At 43.1% G+C, this 18,974-nt stretch overlaps 2 protein-coding genes across 6 annotated transcripts in view; one reads left to right on the forward strand and one right to left on the reverse strand.

The window, feature by feature from the left end:
• The window catches only part of LOC118397201 (synaptosomal-associated protein 25-like), a 43,372-nt gene extending 24,463 nt beyond the window's left edge, over positions 1-18,909 (forward strand). The window contains exons 1-8 of one of the 5 annotated variants that reach the window (XM_035791731.2): positions 147-353; positions 7,047-7,218; positions 7,710-7,751; positions 7,993-8,041; positions 8,304-8,421; positions 9,351-9,488; positions 10,394-10,538; positions 10,634-18,909. In XM_035791731.2, the coding sequence (XP_035647624.1) occupies positions 7,147-7,218; positions 7,710-7,751; positions 7,993-8,041; positions 8,304-8,421; positions 9,351-9,488; positions 10,394-10,538; positions 10,634-10,699 (630 nt within the window). In that variant the 5' untranslated portion in view covers positions 147-353; positions 7,047-7,146 and the 3' untranslated portion in view covers positions 10,700-18,909. Of the gene's footprint in view, positions 1-146; positions 354-7,046; positions 7,231-7,709; positions 7,752-7,992; positions 8,042-8,303; positions 8,422-8,921; positions 9,034-9,350; positions 9,489-10,393; positions 10,539-10,633 lie in introns of those variants that run through there. The other 4 variants (XM_035791729.2, XM_035791732.2, XM_035791730.2 and 1 more) reach the window with 4 other exon arrangements.
• LOC127908614 (uncharacterized) overlaps positions 1-18,974 on the reverse strand; it is a 78,366-nt gene that overhangs the window by 6,341 nt on the left and 53,051 nt on the right. The gene's annotated exons all lie outside the window — the stretch shown is intronic.

The raw sequence follows: 18,974 nt of genomic DNA on the forward strand, positions 1-18,974 counted from the left end.
AGAACAGCGGCAGGTGACGTGCACAGGTACCCGGGCCGTTTCCAGAGCAACGAGAGAGCGGCTGTTCAAGGGTGCGTGATCGCGGAGGAAGGACTAGAGACAATAAAATGAGACACCACTCGTCAGGGCGTAAGGTCGAAGTCAGCCACCAATTGGGTGAGCGAGCGGGTGGTAATCGGGGCGTGTCATCGGACTTACCTGGGTGCAGAGCGGACCTGGAAGGCAGGAACAAAAACCTTCGAGATGATGCAGAGGGACCGGGTCGATCAATGAAAAAACAGGTGACGGATGTTCCAGTGGATTGTTGGGCAAAGTCAAGGCAAACACGACCACTCATATACATTAAGTTAAAGGTAAGTTTAGAGGCGATTTAACAGTGTTTATCACTTTATAGACGTAGGTGGTTTATATATTATAATATAGGCTATGTGGAGGCTAAGCTTGACCCATCGCATCAACACTGTTTATCTATTTATTTACGGCCTAAAAGAGTTACAACAAAGACTGGCTAAATCCACTGTTTGATAAGTTTGTGAAAGTTAAATACAAAATCAAAAATATAAGTATCTATTCTTGATGTAAACAAACATGCATGTTACTTGGTATGATGTGAACATTGCAATAATAGGTCTCATGAAACACAATTTGCTGAATCCTCCCATTCCTTGTAGCTGCCCAGTCCTTGACGAGGTGATCAATGCTCTTCTTGAAAACATGTTTCTATAACATCACATTGTCTTATTAGCGTTTTAGTGTAGGGGGGTAGATTATTATTCTAGTAGGGGTGTAGAATTAATGGTATTTACTCATCAGTGGTAATTACTATGGTGGCAGTCCTCTTCAGTGGGTAGCCATGATCCGTGATGTCAGAAGCCATGTTATGCAGTGGACACTCATCTCTGTCCTTTTCAGGGGCCATGCAGGTTGACATTTACAGCAGGTTAACGTTAGACAAATATACAGCTCTGAGCGGGTTGGCAAACACACATGTTGTCAAACAAACACACAAGATGCATCAAAAATATGCCAAAAAGGTGTGAATTTCCCCCTACAATTGTAGGGGATTTTCCCCTAAGCTATGAATCAGCATGCTTGTCTCATTTCAGCCCTTCTGTTTTATTCATTCCTCAAACGTGCTATGAGAACACTCTAACTAACTACCTCTGCTTGTCCTATAACTATGTTGATTGGGACTGTGACTTTCTTTCATATTCGTTCTGTTCTTCTATTTAAGCATACGAAATCAGGCCCATGTTGCACACTACTTCACAGCTTTTTTTTTATAGAGTAAGTTCTGTGTCTGAAAGATAGGCAACCCTGTTATATGTCTCCCTCGTGAGTTGTCAAAATGGCTGTCATGACCATCAACGCTGTGATGCGTAGGTGGGTGAGTGGGAGTGCAACAGGAAACCGTTGGTTGAGATGTATTGTCTGTCTCACTCATCTGTATATCTGGTACAGCAGATACAGTGGTCATTGAATCAAGGGCAGGAGACAGGAAATCTGCACGGAGATAAAACAGCTCTGGTTCAAAGTTCTCAAAGTCTCATTCCAGGTGTGACTCCACAGAAAACCAGTTTTTCATATGGGCATCCTTTTATTTATTTTTTTAGTTCAAATCAAAATCAAATCAAATGTAGTTATATAGCCCTTCTTACATCAGCTGATATCTCAAAGTGAAACTGTAGTGAGTCACTGGGTAGTCCTGATAGATGTCCTCCGCAGAAGATGAAAGGTGCAGATATAACAGTAGCCCCCCGAGATACTGGGGTGACAAAGCAGCAAAAAAATACAGTTACAATATGGGGATGAGACAAGTAGTTGGATCGGCTATTTACAGTTGGGCTGTGTACAAACCTGTGCAATGATAAAGCAAAGCAGTAAAAAAACTGAACTCTTAAAAAATCAAATCAAATCAAATCAAATTTTATTTGTCACATACACATGGTTAGCAGATGTTAATGCTGGGGTACAAAGTGTAGGGGATGAGGTAGTTGGATCGAAAGTGCTTGTGCTTCTAGTTCAAATCGACAATGTAGTGATAACCAACAAGTAATCTAACTAACAATTCCAAAACTACTGTCTTATACACAGTGTAAGGGGATAAGGAATATGTACATAAGGAAATATGAATGAGTGATGGTACAGAGCAGCATACAGTAGATGGTATCGAGTACAGTATATACATATGAGATGAGTATGTAGACAAAGTAAACAAAGTGGCATAGTTAAAGTGGCTAGTGATACATGTATTACATAAGGATGCAGTAGATGATATAGAGTACAGTATATACATATGAGATGAGTATGTAGACAAAGTAAACAAAGTGGCATAGTTAAAGTGGCTAGTGATACATGTATTACATAAGGATGCAGTCGATGATGTAGAGTACAGTGTATACGTATGCATATGAGATGAATAATGTAGGGTAAGTAACATTATATAAGGTAGCATTGTTTAAAGTGGCTAGTGATATATTTACATCATTTCCCATTAATTCCCATTATTAAAGTGGCTGGAGTTGGGTCAGTGTCAATGACAGTGTGTTGGCAGCAGCCACTCAATGTTAGTGGTGGCTGTTTAACAGTCTGATGGCCTTGAGATAGAAGCTGTTTTTCAGTCTCTCGGTCCCAGCTTTGATGCACCTGTACTGACCTCGCCTTCTGGATGATAGCGGGGTGAACAGGCAGTGGTTTGGGTGGTTGATGTCCTTGATGATCTTTATGGCCTTCCTGTAACATCGGGTGGTGTAGGTGTCCTGGAGGGCAGGTAGTTTGCCCCGGTGATGCGTTGTGCAGACCTCACTACCCTCTGGAGAGCCTTACGGTTGAGGGCGGAGCAGTTGCCGTACCAGGCGGTGATACAGCCCGCCAGGATGCTCTCGATTGTGCATCTGTAGAAGTTTGTGAGTGCTTTTGGTGACAAGCCGAATTTCTTCAGCCTCCTGAGGTTGAAGAGGCGCTGCTGAGCCTTCTTCACGACGCTGTCAGTGTGAGTGGACCAATTCAGTTTGTCTGTGATGTGTATGCCGAGGAACTTAAAACTTGCTACCCTCTCCACTACTGTTCCATCGATGTGGATAGGGGGGTGTTCCCTCTGCTGTTTCCTGAAGTCCACAATCATCTCCTTAGTTTTGTTGACGTTGAGTGTGAGGTTATTTTCCTGACACCACACTCCGAGGGCCCTCACCTCCTCCCTGTAGGCCGTCTTCGTTGTTGGTAATCAAGCCTACCACTGTTGTGTCGTCCGCAAACTTGATGATTGAGTTGGAGGCGTGCGTGGCCACGCAGTTGTGGGTGAACAGGGAGTACAGGAGAGGGCTCAGAACGCACCCTTGTGGGGCCCCCGTGTTGAGGATCAGCGGGGAGCAGATGTTGTTGCCTACCCTCACCACCTGGGGGCGGCCCGTCAGGAAGTCCAGTACCCAGTTGCACAGGGCGGGGTCGAGACCCAGGGTCTCGAGCTTGATGACGAGCTTGGAGGGTACTATGGTGTTGAATGCCGAGCTGTAGTCGATGAACAGCATTCTCACATAGGTATTCCTCTTGTCCAGGTGGGTTAGGGCAGTGTGCAGTGTGGTTGAGATTGCATCGTCTGTGGGCCTATTTGGGCGGTAAGCAAATTGGAGTGGGTCTAGGGTGTCAGGTAGGGTGGAGGTGATATGGTCCTTGACTAGTCTCTCAAAGCACTTCATGATGACGGAAGTGAGTGCTACGGGGCGGTAGTCGTTTAGCTCGGTTACCTTAGCTTTCTTGGGAACAGGAACAATGGTGGCCCTCTTGAAGCATGTGGGAACAGCAGACTGGTATAGGGATTGATTGAATATGTCCGTAAACACACCGGCCAGCTGGTCTGCGCATGCTCTGAGGGCGCGGCTGGGGATGCCGTCTGGGCCTGCAGCCTTGCGAGGGTTAACACGTTTAAATGTCTTACTCACCTCGGCTGCAGTGAAGGAGAGACCGCATGTTTTCGTTGCAGGCCGTGTCAGTGGCACTGTATTGTCCTCAAAGCGGGCAAAAAAGTTATTTAGTCTGCCTGGGAGCAAGACATCCTGGTCCGTGACTGGGCTGGGTTTCTTCTTGTAGTCCGTGATTGACTGTAGACCCTGCCACATGCCTCTTGTGTCTGAGCCATTGAATTGAGATTCTACTTTGTCTCTGTACTGACGCTTAGCTTGTTTAATAGCCTTGCGGAGGGAATAGCTGCATTGTTTATATTCGGACATGTTTATATTCGGACATGTTACCAGACACCTTGCCCTGATTAAAAGCAGTGGTTTGCGCTTTCAGTTTCACGCGAATGCTGTCATCAATCCACGGTTTCTTACAGCTGATGCTTAAAGTTAGTGAGGGAGATATAAGACACTAGCTTCAGTGATTTGTGCAATTCGTTCCAGTCATCGGCAGCAGAGAACTGGAAGGAAAGGCGGCCAAAGGAGGAGTTGGCTTTGGGGATAACCAGTGAAATATACCTGCTGGAGCGTGTGCTATGGGTGGGTGCTGCTATGGTGACCAGTGAGCTGAGATAAGGCGGGGCTTTACCCAGCAAAGACATATAGATGACCTGGAGCCAGTGGGTTTGGCGACGAATATGAAGTGAGGGCCAGCCAACGAGAGCATACAGGTTTCAGTGATGGGTAGTATATGGGGCTTTGGTGACAAAACTGATGGCACTGTGATAGACTACATCCAATTGGCTGAGTAGAGTGTTGGAGACTATTTTGTAAATGACATCGCCAAAGTCAAGGATCGGTAGGGAAGTCAGTTTTACGAGGGTATGTTTGGCAGCATGAGTGAAGGATGCTTTGTTGCGAAATAGGAAGCCGATTCTATATCTAATTTTGGATTGGAGATGCTTAATGTGAGTCTGGAAGGAGAGTTTACAGTCTAACCAGACACCTAGGTATTTGTAGGTGTCCACATATTCTAAGTCAGAGCCGTCCAGAGTAGTGATGCTAGACGGGCGGGCGGATGCAGGCAGCGATCGGTTGAAGAGCATGCATTTAGTTTTACTTGCATTTAAGAGCAGTTGGAGGCCATGGAAGGAGTGTTGTACGGCATTGAATCCCGTCTGGAGGTTTGTTAACACAGCGTCCAAAGAGGGGCCAGAAGTATACATAATGGTGTTGTCTGCGTAAAGGTGGATCAGAGAATCACCAGCAGCAAAAGCGACATCATTGATGTATACAGAGAAAAGAGTCGGCCAGAGAATTGAACCCTGTGGCACCCCCATAGAGACTGCCAGAGGTCTGGACAACAGGCCCTCCGATTTGACACACTGAACTCTATCTGAGAAGTAGTTGGTGAACCAGGCGAGGCAGTCATTTGAGAAACCAATGTCGATGTCAATCACCGCATTCTCAGAGTCGAAAGCCTTGGCCAGGTCGATGAAGACTGCTGCACAGTATTGTCTTTTATCAATGGCGGTTATGATATCGTTTAGAACCTTGAGCGTGGCTGAGGTGCACCCATCCTTATACAACAACTTCTAACCGTCATCATATATACAGTACTTGTCACAATCTTTGCAGCCCTTCATTCCCAGACAAAACATACTGTTAGTTCTGGTTGTGTCTTTTCTTTCTTTCTGTCTTCCTCCCTCCCCCACCTCTCTTCCTCTTTTTCTCTCTCCATTTCTTTCTCTCCCTCTCCTCTTGTCTCTCAGCATGTTGCCTGGGTGAGGCAGGTGGTGATTAATGGTAATTATAAGGAGGCTGCTGCATGGTGCACTGTCATCTCGACTCCCTCACAACAGAATGGAAGGAGTGTATGTGAGATGCATGTACTGTAGGTGAAAGAGTCTGAGGAACAAGAGAGGTTTTGTGAAATAGGCACCAATTATGTTAAGCAATGAATGGAATATGATCTGAAAGTATAGGCAGTAGAGGCACAGAGTCGAGTGGGGATGGAGAGGGGTGAGGAGAAAACAAGCAGGGTAGAATCTCGCCATCACGGTTGACAACTCCATTGTGTCCTCCTCCCAGAGCGCTAAGAACCTTGGCGTGATCCTGGACAACACCCAGTCGTTCTCAACTAACATCAAGGCGGTGGCCCGTTCCTGTAGGTTCATGCTCTACAACATCCGCAGAGTACGACCCTGCCTCACACAGGTCATCTCCCGTCTGGATTACTGCAACTCACTGTTGGCTGGGCTCCCTGCCTGTGCCATTAAACCCCTACAACTCATCCAGAACGCCGCAGCCCGTCTGGTGTTCAACCTTCCCAAGTTCTCTCACGTCACCCCGCTCCTCCGCTCTCTCCACTGGCTTCCAGTTGAAGCTCGCATCCGCTACAAGACCATGGTGCTTGCCTACGGAGCTGTGAGGGGAACGGCACCTCAGTACCTCCAGGCTCTGATCAGGCCCTACACCCAAACAAGGGCACTGCGTTCATCCACCTCTGGCCTGCTCGCCTCCCTACCACTGAGGAAGTACAGTTCCCGCTCAGCCCAGTCAAAACTGTTCGCTGCTCTGGCTCCCCAATGGTGGAACACACTCCCTCACGACGCCAGGACAGCGGAGTCAATCACCACCTTCCTGAGACACCTGAAACCCCACCTCTTTAAGGAATACCTAGGATAGGATAAAGTAATCCTTCTCACCCCCCTTAAAAGATTTAGATGCACTATTGTAAAGTGGCTGTTCCACTGGATGTCATAAGGTGAATGCACCAATTTGTAAGTCGCTCTGGATAAGAGCGTCTGCTAAATGACTTAAATGTAAATGTAAATGTAGAAAATTCAGTGATCAAACTGATATGCCAGGTGCAAATATTCAGGTTTTCAGAACTATGGGGCTCCAATGGCGGCTGAGAGAAAGGCTGTGTAGCCACAGAGTTGAACCAACAGATCATGCTGAAATCATGACTGATCCAATGTGTCCTTAATAGTATTGTTCCATGTCTTCAAGCTCACTCAAAGAGCAATGGGTAATTAGAGGGGTAATTTTCTGGGTGATACTGCCTAGATTTTCTAATTACTGTACTCTGCACAAAAACTGCCCATAAAGAGCTCTGCACTGTTGCACTGTTTTCATTGTCTTTACCAGGACGGGTGTCAAAGCCACCTGATGCACTAGCCTTGCTTCTTGGGAAAGAGGCTCCTGAGCAAACCAGACAGACTGTGCTGTCCTTCCGCGGCTTCTGCAGATGTCAGGCAAGATGGCTGCCGACTCGCCCGTGAGGACAGAGCAGGAGGAGCTGCAGAGGAGGGCCAACCAGGTAACAGATGAGGTAATGTCACATATCATCTCAAGACCACTAACTTCTTTAACTTTGAAATATCAACAACAGAAGGTTCAGCTGCACTTTTTTAAGATCAATACACAATTTCCCCATAGCCATTGGCTGTTGACCATTGGCCCCCACGATAAAGGGTAAATCATGCCTGGAGCTATAGAAAAGGTTACCTGCCATACCCGGGCATTGTTTTCAGAGTTGCAATATCAAGAGATAACACAGTGACATCACCCTAAGCCACTCTCCCAGAGGGTTTCCCCCTTGGGTAAAGGTTACTTACTGCACATCACATCTAATTCCCAGTCCAATTACTTCAGCATCAGCAAATTCCCTGGAGAAAGGCCCCAGCATTCTGTACAAACACATTCTTGGCACACAGACCACTGAAATGAGTCTGTTTATGTTTTTAGTACTGTATCTAAGGTAACTAAATCCTCTAATTGTGTCCTGTCTCTCTGACCCTCCTCATCCAGTCCCTGGAGAGTACCCGTCGTATGATGCAGCTAGTAGAGGAGGTATGGGAGACTCAGCACCTGCCACTCACTCTGCCTCTGTTGACCAAGTCCTAATAATGACACGTCATCGTCATTATAATCACAGTATCTCTGGTTGATCTCTTTTGGCAGCCTACCGATAATGTACTCCATTCATTCAGTCCTTTAACCGAAGAGTCTTCATTTGATTCAATGCAAAAATCATGAACATTATAGCCACATTATGGTGAATCTAATCTAATGCCATTTCTGATCTCAACAGAGCAAAGATTCTGGAATCCGGGCCCTGGTCATGCTGGACGAACAAGGAGGTAATGAAATGGACGTTATATAATCATTTTCTCCCATTGGAAGATGTGGACACATCGATGTCAATCTTACAACATAAACCTTAGATGGTCCTTGTTCTTGTATGTATATCCATAAGTGGGTGCTCATGTTTTTGTCAGTATACTAGATGAGTGTAGGCTATTTGTGTGTCTGCTTTTGTGTGTATGTACTGTATGTGTGTGTTCCCTCCTGTGTCTCTCCTATCCACCCTACTCATGTTCCCCACCTGCCCCATATGGGCAGAGCAACTGGACCGCATCGATGAGGGGATGGATCAAATCAACAAGGATATGAAAGAGGCTGAGAAAAACCTCACTGACATGGCCAAGTGTTGTGGCCTGTGCATCTGGCCCCGCACCAAGTAGGTCTGCCCTGCTCTGTGGACACCTGTCATCTGTGTGTCACCTGAGTGCCCGTCAGGCCAACCGGCAACCAGACAGTCTGTCTGTCCATCCATCCCGCCTCTGCTCCAGTCCATGATTCATTTTGTGTCTGTTTTTTGTTTTGCTCCATTATGAGATTGGGTGACTAGAAGTCTGCAGCAAAGTTAACTACAAGAAAATGATGGTCATGTCCCAAAACATTTATATATTACAAACAGTACATCTTCTACTCACACAATACCAGGCATTTCATGGACTTGTGTGTACCATTATTAAATCATTTGTGTCCTGTTCTCAGTTTTGGGGTTTGCACATACCATATTTGCGCAATTGCATTATGCTTGACCGCTGGCTTTCCTTTGTCAGTTGGGGGCTTTGGTGATAGAACAGTTTTGTGTTATATTACGTTCTCCCTCATTCTCCCCACTTTCCTCCACCTCTCCCATTCCTACCCTTCCCTCACGTTTTGCGTGTCCAGAGCAACTGGAGCGGATTGAGGAGGGCCTGGACCAGATCAACTCGGATATGAAGGAGGCTGAAAAGAACCTCACAGACCTGGGCAAATGCTGCGGTCTGTGTTCCTGTGATAAGTAGGTGTTGGCAGGTGGGAGGGGTCATGAGTGTCAGGAGCAGATGGGGATAACATGGTTCCTTCCTCAAGTATTAATGTGCATGTCTGTGTGCCAGTCTTTACAGTTTGTTTGCCAGTTGCTGCGCATAAGACTCCTTCTTGCTTGGCTTGTCTCTTACTTCCTTCTTCAACATGTCAGGGCTTAGATCAGAAGTTTTGTTTATTTTATGCAGGTGACCCTTTGTTGTACTCTTGAGTTAACACAATGTACTGTGGTATGAAGATTTGTGTGTATGGCTGTCTGATGTGCTCTGTCCTGTCTGTGCCTCTGCATAGGCTGAAGGACTTTGAGGAGAGTGGTGCCTATAAGAAGGTGTGGGGGAACAACCAGGATGGGGTGGTGTCCGGCCAGCCATCCTCACGCGTGGTGGATGAGAGAGAGCAGATGATCATGAGCGGAGGCTACATAAGCAAGTAATAATGGTCAATGGCATGACAACCCCAATAGCAAGGCAGCAAATCCCAATACTCAAAGACGTGCACATGCCCTCACTATTCCTAAGAGAACGACAGCTTATTTTTGTTGTACACACATACAGTAGGCCTATATCACACCATTATGGATATGGGCTAATAATTCAATTTTTTTCTCCATAGAAAAGTCTTGGGCCACTAATTGCAAACAGTGTTAAAAAAATCATAAAATAAAAACTGTAATTTTTATTTAATTTTCATAGACAAAAATGATCTATTCAGGAATTTAGATTTCATTGTAATGTTTGAGCATAAGAACACAAAAATGAGCTGAAAACGGCTAAATGTTCACTCAGTTTCATAGCAGAATGTATAGAATTGCAGGAAATTATCTTTGAAACTGCAACATTTCTCTCAGGTCGATGGAAAAATGTGTAAAATTGCTAGAAACGGGCTTTAAAACACAAAGATCCTTTCCGACACAACAACCACCGAAGCCTTTTTTTGATCCAGAAAAAAACCTTGAACTCTGATGCAGCCTGCACATACTTTTTGGTTTACAAGTATTTTCTGATGAATTTGGCCATTGAAAATACTTGCTCATTTATAGCACCAAGGACTGTGTACCTAACAGAGGCTGTGTGTGGCAGCCGGGGGATATTTACTCTTGTCTATAACACATTGACATATAGAATCAGTCACCTGTCATGTGCGGTAGGAGCACCTGGCCAAACAGAGGACATTTATACAAACCTATGCCCCTCCCTGGATGCAGGGAAAACACGCCTTCCGAAAACAATGATCTACTGAAACTTATGTTAAATGTACAAACTGACATCTGCAAAATCTACATTCTGCCGGTGTGTTTTCTCTTTATCTGTATTTCTGTCTTGTCTTTCTGTCAGGGTGACAAATGATGCACGCGAAGATGAGATGGAGGAGAATCTGGGACATGTAGGCAGCATTATCGGCAACTTGAAGAGCATGGCACTGGACATGGGCAATGAGATCGACACGCAGAATGTCCAGATTGACCGCATTCAGGGCAAGGTCAGTCCTATAGTACCTGCCATACTGCTATTTATTCAATAGCAATAGATGACCAATTCTTTGTTGAACATGAATCTAATGTGTTGTTTTTACAGGCCATTCTCAATGTATCCCGCATCGATGCTGCCAATCAGAAAGCTAACAATCTAATGAAGAGATAAAGAGGAAGATTGTCCGTCTCTGCTGTGTGATCTTATCTACTCCCTGTCGTTCTGTGCCAGTATGCGTTCAGTGACCGTTCACCCACATAGAAAATCTGCCAAATGATCGTGTATGCCTTATCCTAAAGTCTGAGCAGCAGGGTACACATCATTATTCATACCTGGCTCTACATTAACCCACGCCTGTTTGCCAGTCTCTGTTCAGTTATTACATTCCACTCTTGGTACTCCATGTCACATGTCACATGACAAAAAAAAGAGTACAAGAAGTGGAACGCTAGAGAGACTGGTACCTAGATACCCAGCCTGTACCACACTGCTGCCATCTGTTGGCTAGATTATTTTCTAGAAACGAGATACACATCCCCGTTCGCTCTTTCACCATCCTCCCTCTGGTCCTCTTTCGATGCCCGTCCTCTATGGAGCCAGATACCTGCTATAAGATTGAACGTACAGTACCCATGAAAAGTTTGGACACACCTACTCATTCAAGGGCTTTTCTTTATTTTGTTTTACTATTTTCTACATTGTAGAATAATAGTGAAGACATCAAAACTATGAAATAACACATATGGAATCATGTAGTAACCAGAGATTCTTCAAAGTAGCCACCCTTTGCCGTGATGACCGCTTTGCACACTCTTGGCATTCTCCTCACCAGTTTCATGAGGAAAATGCTTTCCCAACAGTCGTGAAGGAGTTCCCACACTTGTTGGCTGATTTTCCTTCACTCGGTCCAACTCATCCCAAACCATCTCAATTGGATTGAGGTCAGGTGATTGTGGAGGCCAGGTCATCTGATGTAGCACTACATCACTCTCCTTCTTGGTGAAATAGCCCTTACACAGCCTGGAGGTGTGTTGGGTCATTGTCCTGTTGAAAAACAAATGATAGTCCCACTAAGCGCAAACCAGATGGGATGGCGTATAACTGCAGAATACTGTGGTAGCTATGCTGGTTAACTGTGCCTAGAATTCTAAATAAATCACACACCATCACACCTCCTCCATGCTTCACGGTGGGAACCACATGTAGAGATCATCCTCTCACCTACTCCGCGTCTCACAAAGACACGGTGGTTGGAACCAAAAATCTCAAATTTGGACTCATTAGACAAAAGGACAGATTTCCACCAGTCTAATGTCCATTGCTAGTGTTTCTTGGCCCAAACAAGTTTCTTCTTCTTATTGGTATACTTTAGTAGTGGTTTCTTTGCAGCAATTCAACCATGAAGGCCTGATTCACTCAGTCTCCTCTGAACAGTTGATGTTGACATGTGTCTGTTACTTGAACTCTGTGAAGCATTTATTTGGGCTGCAATTTCTGAGTCTGGTGACTCAAATGAACTTATTCTCTGCAGCAGAGATAACTCTGGGTCTTACTTTCCTGTGGCTGTCCTCATGAGAGCGAGTTTCGTCATAGCGCTTGATGGTTTTTGCGAGCGCACTTGAAGAAACTTTCAAAGTTCTTGAAATTTTCTGTATTGACTGACCATGTCTTAAAGTAATGATGGACTGTTGTTTCTCTTTGATTATTTGAGCCGTCCTTGCCATAATATGGACTTGGTCTTTTGCCAAATAGGGCTATCTTCTGTTTACCACCCCTACCTTGTCACAACACAACTGATGCTCAAACGCATTAAGAAGGAACGCATTAAGAAACGCATTAAGAAGGAAATAAATTCCACAAATTGACTTTTGTCAAGGCACACATATTCATTGAAATGCATTCCACCTCATGAACTTGGTTGACAGAATGCCAAGAGTGTGCAATGCTGTCATCAAGGCAAAGGATGGCTACTTTGAAGAATCAAATATATATTTTGATTTGTTTAACACTTTTTTGGTTACTACATGATTCCATGTGTTATTTCATAGTTTTGATGTCTTCACTATTATTCTACAATGTAGAAAATAGTAAAAAATAAAGAAAAAACCTTGAATGAGTAGGTGTGTCCAAACTTTTGACTGGTACTGCACGTATCGTTACAATCGTAAGAAAATCCATACGTAAATTGTTAGGATCGTAAGAAAAGCCATGCGTGAAACAAAATTGAATCTGCGCACATAGAAAGCACCATGTTACGATTACGGACTAACATTTTAAGCTTGAACAAATCTTGTGTTGCAATTCTGACTTACAATAATACCTTTCACAGTTTTAGCAGTTTCATCTCACCGACAAAAAAACGTACAGCAAACGTCCTGTGAGGAGTGTTACCCGAACAAGCACAACACAGTATATACAGAATAGAAGTCAGGGAAACCGGAAAGGGGTATCCTGCACATTTTCAATTTAATTCTCCATTTTCTATTACTCCTCAGTTGAATTTACTTCACATTTAGGTAGCTAATGTAATGGTTTGTTTGCCAGTGCAAGTCTAGATAGCACTAGCTCAAATATGCCTACAACAGTGACGTTTCAGTCCGCTAGGTGCATCTCTACTGCATGGACATATCTCTGGGTGACGTGGACATCCCCATGCATGCACCTTATCAAAATATGACTAATTCAATATTGCACCATTCCACTCACTGGGCTCTGTCTGCAATCATAATCAGTAATATATACCAGTGGTGTAAAGTACTTAAGTAAAAATACTTTAAGGTACTACTTAAGTAGTTCTGTGTGGTATCTGTACTTCACTTTATTATTTATATTCTTGAGAACTTTTACTTCACTACATTCCTAAAGAAAATGATGTACTTTTTACTCCATACATTTTACCTGACACTCAAAAGTACTCGTTACACTTATCAAGAGAACATCCATGGTCACCTCTACTGCCTCTGATCTGGCCGGACTCACTAAACACAAATGCTCTGTTTTTGAATGATGTCTGAGTGTTGGAGTGTACCCCTGGCTATCCGTACATTTTTAAAAACACGAACAATTGTGCCATATGGTTTGCTTAATATAAGGAATTTGAAATGATGTATTATTTTACTTTTGATACATACAGTGGGGCAAAAAAGTATTTAGTCAGCCACCAATTGTGCAAGTTCTCCCACTTAAAAAGATGAGAGAGGCCTATAATTTTCATCATAGGTACACTTCAACTATGACAGACAAAATGAGAAAAAAATCAGGAAAATCACATTGTAGGATTTTTTATGAATTTATTTGCAAATTATGGTGGAAAATAAGTATTTGGTCAATAACAAAAGTTTATCTCAATACTTTGTTATATAGCCTTTGTTGGCAATGACAGTCAAACATTTTCTGTAAGTCTTCACAAGGTTTTCACACACTGTTGCTGGTATTTTGGCCCATTCCTCCATGCAGATCTCCTCTAGAGCAGTGATGTTTTGGGGCTGTTGCTGGGCAACACAGACTTTCAACTCCATACAAAGATTTTCTATGGGGTTGAGATCTGGAGACTGCCTCAGCCACTCCACTACCTTGAAATGCTTCTTACGAAGCCACTCCTTCGTTGCCCGGGCGGTGTGTTTGGGATCATTGCCATGTTGAAAGACCCAGCCACGTTTCATCTTCAATGCCCTTGCTGATGGAAGGAGGTTTTCACTCAAAATCTCACGATACATGGCCCCATTCATTCTTTCCTTTACACGGATCAGTCGTCCTGGTCCCTTTGCAGAAAAACAGCCCCAAAGCATGATGTTTCCACCCCCATGCTTCACAGTAGGTATGGTGTTCTTTGGATGCAACTCAGCATTCTTTGTTCTCCCAAACACGACGAGTTGAGTTTTTACCAAAAAGTTATATTTTGGTTTCATCTGACCGTATGACATTCTCCCAATCTTCTTCTGGATCATCCAAATGCTCTATAGCAAACTTCAGACGGGCCTGGACATGTAGGATTTGAGTCATGTAGGATTTGAGTCCCTGGCGGTGTAGTGTGTTATTGGTGTGTTATTGATGGTAGGCTTTGTTACTTTGGTCCCAACTCTCCTCTGCAGGTCATTCATTAGGTCCCCCGGTGGTTCTGGGATTTTTGCTCACCGTTCTTGTGATCATTTTGACCCCACGGGGTGAGATCTTGCATGGAGCCCCTGATCGAGGGAGATTATCAGTGGTCTTGTATGTCTTCCATTTCCTAATAATTGCTCCCACAGTTGATTTCTTCAAACCAAGCTGCTTACCTATTGCAGATTCAGTCTTCCAGCCTGGTGCAGGTCTACAATTTTGTTTCTGGTGTCCTTTGACAGCTCTTTGGTTTTGGCCATAGTGGAGTTTGGAGTGTGACTGTTTGAGGTTGTGGACAGGTGTCTTTTATACTGATAACAAGTTCAAACAGGTGCCATTAATACAGGTAATGAGTGGAGGACAGAGGAGCCTCTTACAGGTCTGTGAGAGCCAGATATCTTGTTTGTTTGTAGGTGACCAAATACTTATTTTCCACCATTATTTGCATGTAAATTCATAAAAAATCCTACAATGTGATTGTCAGGATTTTTTTTCCTTCTCATTTTGTCTGTCATAGTTGAAGTGTGCCTCTCTCATCTTTTTAAGTGGGAGAACTTGCACAATTGGTGGCTAACTAAATACTTTTTTGCCCCACTGTAAGTACATTTTTGCAATTACATTCACTTTTGACACTTAAGTGTATTTCAAACCAAATACTTTTAGACTTTTACTCAAGTAGTATTTTACTGGGTGACTTTTACTTGAATCATTTTCTATTCAGGTATCTTTACTTTTACTCAAGGATGACAATTGGGTACTTTTTCCACCACTGGTATCTATCTACCAGGAATAATGAAACATAGATTAATATTAGATATTTGGTGAATCTATGAGTTATGTTATGACCACTGGAGTCTTTTCCACTCAAAAATGTTTTTATAGAATATTTCATCACAACATCTTGCCAAAGAATATTCTGTGCAATAACGTGATTTATTTGAATCGGATCATGAACATATGGACTTTGAAATTAACAAGGGAGAGGTTAAACATAGGCTAAATCTGGCATAAGCTTATTCCCAAACTTTACAATAACTCTGTTGCAGTGGTTTTAGGTAGTCTCAGTATAAGCTATTCCCTCCATCGCAACACTGCTGCCCAGTTGAAGAGCTTGTGATCTCCACGCAGCACCACACCACCATGTGCCTTCGGAAAAGCAGCCCTCAGCTTCAGAAGATGCCCTTCTGGAGGCATGCAACCATAGTCATTATACCCTTAATGTAGGCCTTTTTGCCTACTAGCCAAATAGTGCAGAGCATGCATGATAGGTGCAACTCGTCACTCCAACATATTTGAACATTTAATTCATCCTTCTTTCAGTTCAGTCAGTCAGTATGTCATCCATTCAGTAATTTGTCTGAGCTGCAATAGGAACTAAATTAAAGAGAATAGAACAGTCATCCAGTTGTTTATTGAAATCCATGTGTATTCAAAATTATCCAAAGTTCTTTAGCCTGTCACTATAATAATTAGATGTTTAATTTAGGCCAATCCAAATAAAAAAAATAGGCCTTCAACTTGTAAGCATTGCAATTTAGGCTATAATTTTGGGTGCTGGTGTCTTGCAGAATCATTTTAAAGGGGGAGATCAAGCTGATCCTAACTGTTATAGGCCAATTTCTATATGGCCCTGTTGATCAAGTGTTGGAAAAACTTGTCAATAATCAACTGACTGGCTTTCTTGATGTTTATAGTATTCTCTCTGGTATGCAATCTACTTTCTGCTCAGGCTATGGATGTGTCACTGCAGCCTTAAAGGTCCTAAATGATGCCACCATTACCCTTGATTCTAAGCAATGGTGTGCTGCTTTTTTTTATTGACCTGGCAAAAAGCTTTTGATATGGTAGACCATTACATTCTTGTGGGTCGGCTAAGGAGTATTGGTGTCTCTGAGAGGTCTTTGGCCTGGTTTTCTAACTACCTCTCTCAAACAGTGCAGTGTATAAAATCAGAACATCTGTTGTCTCAGCCACTGCCTGTCACCAAGGGAGTACCACAAGGCTGGATCCTAGGCCCCACGCTCTTCTCAATTTGCATCAACAACATTGCTTAGGTAGTAGGAAGCTCTCTCATCCATTTATATGCAGAGGATACAGTCTTATACTTTGCTGCCCCCCGGATTTTGGGTTAAATGCTGTACAACAAAGCTTTTCTCAGTGTCCAACAAGCTTTCTCTACCCTTAACCTTGTTCTGAACAAAGGCCATGTGATTCAGTAAGAAGAATGCCCCTCTCGCCACAAGTGTGATTACTACCTCTGAGGGTTTAGAGCTTGAGGTAGTCACCTCATACAAGTACTTGGGAGCATGGCTAGACTGTACAGTGTCATTCTCTCAGCACATATCAAAGCTGCAGGCTAAGGTTAAATCTCGAGTTGGTTACCAAACTAACTCTGATTCTGATGACCATGCTACCCATGCTAGATTATGGAGATGTAATTAATAGATAGGGTGCTCTCTAGCGGCTAGATGTTCTTTATCATTAGGCGATTAGATTTGCCACCAATGCTCCTTATAGGACACATCACTGTACTCCATCCTCCACATACAACAACCACTCTATCAGTCACATTCTGTTAAAGCTCCCCAAAGCACACACATCCCTGGGTCGCTCCTCTTTTCAGTTCGCTGCAGCTGGTGACCGGAATGAGCTGCAAAAAACACTCAATATAGACAGTTTTATCTCCATCTCTTAATTCAAAGACTCAATCATGGACACTCTTACTGACAGTTGTGGCTGCTTCGTGTGATGTATTGTTGTCTACCTTCTTGCCCTTTGTGCTGTTGTCTTAGTCCAATAATGTTCGTACCATGTTGTGCTGCTGCCATGTTGTGTCGCTACCATGTTGTTGTCATGTTGCATTGTTACTATGCTGTGTTGCCATGTGTTGCTACCATGCTATGTTGTTGTCTTACTGTAGGTCTCTCTTTATGTAATGTTGCTGTGTCTCTCTTGTCATGATGTGTATTTTGTCCAAAATGTTTATTTAATAAAAAATTGTTTATCTCAGCCCCACCTCTGCAGGAGGACTTTTGGTAGGCCGTCATTGTAAATGAGAATTTGTTCTTAACTGACTTGCCTAGTTAAATAAAGATTCAATACAATTAAAATAAAACGTGCATTTTATAACTGTTTTTAGTATAGGGCTCCCCTTAATAAAAATAAACTCTAGCTCGCAGGCCTCTAAATACATTTTAAAATAGTTGAAGAAGCACGTGCAGTGGCTGATAGGGAAAACAGATCCGGCAATTAGAATAGGCTTTAGATAGTCTTGACCATTTGGGACCCTGTGGTTATTTCAATCAGGACAGGTTATAGCCAAGACTTAATGAATATTTTGTTTTGTCTCATTTATTGATATGGATATAGCCTCTGCGTGATGGGGTTGTGCAATGCAAATGGCTATAACAAGCCTAAATACAGAGTGGAATTCACTAATACATCAGTCAGAATGCCTAATATAAGACCCAGTCAGTGCTCCCAAATACTGGAAAAAGTTTGATTCATTAAGTTACATGACACACCACAATAGCCCGAATCAGCTATAAAAATAAATTATGCAATTATATTTGGCCATTAAATAACACACAACAGCATGGCATATTTAGATAGCGGAATAGGCCTAAATCACATTTACGTTCTATTTTGCAGCTCAGGCGGTTCTTCTAGACAAGGCTCTTCTGTGTCTTTATCATTCTCACACAAGTCATTTCCTGAAAGCCCAAGCCTATTCTACGTCATCTACTGGTATTGAATTTAATTTACTTTGGGTAACAGACATATACAACAAAATGTACGATGTGGACCCAGAGGATATCACTTGAATGTATGAATTAAAACACTTGTTTCCAAAGTGGTCCTCAATGGTATAAAATATAGCACATATAATGATTAAAAGGCAAGACAAAATTACAAACAACCATAAATACATTAATTTATATTGACATCCTAAAAAGTGGCCCTATTCACTGCACTTTTCCCCCTAACCTTAACAATCAACCATATTCATTTCGCATTAAAACAATCTATCCATTGCACATCATACCGGTCCTTCAAATCAATACACCCAACCAGCAGTAGGGGTCACAAGGGGCAGTGGAGTGGTTTCTCTTACTTAAGACAACCTTGTACAAATTAAAACCGTTGCCTGCTTTTTAAAGCAATTTCTACTTTTTCTTTGCTTGTTTTCCAGGGGGAAGCTATTCCATAGACAAATGACTGTATAGAAAAACGTGCTCCTCGCAGTACTGATTACTCTTGGGATTTTACAAGACATAACACTAGCTCTGGTATTGTGACTGTGTTGGTTATAGACCATATCAACGTGGTTTTTCATATAACCTGGGGC

This window comes from Oncorhynchus keta, chromosome 18, assembly GCF_023373465.1.
Source record: "Oncorhynchus keta strain PuntledgeMale-10-30-2019 chromosome 18, Oket_V2, whole genome shotgun sequence".
Classification (NCBI taxonomy): domain Eukaryota; kingdom Metazoa; phylum Chordata; class Actinopteri; order Salmoniformes; family Salmonidae; genus Oncorhynchus; species Oncorhynchus keta.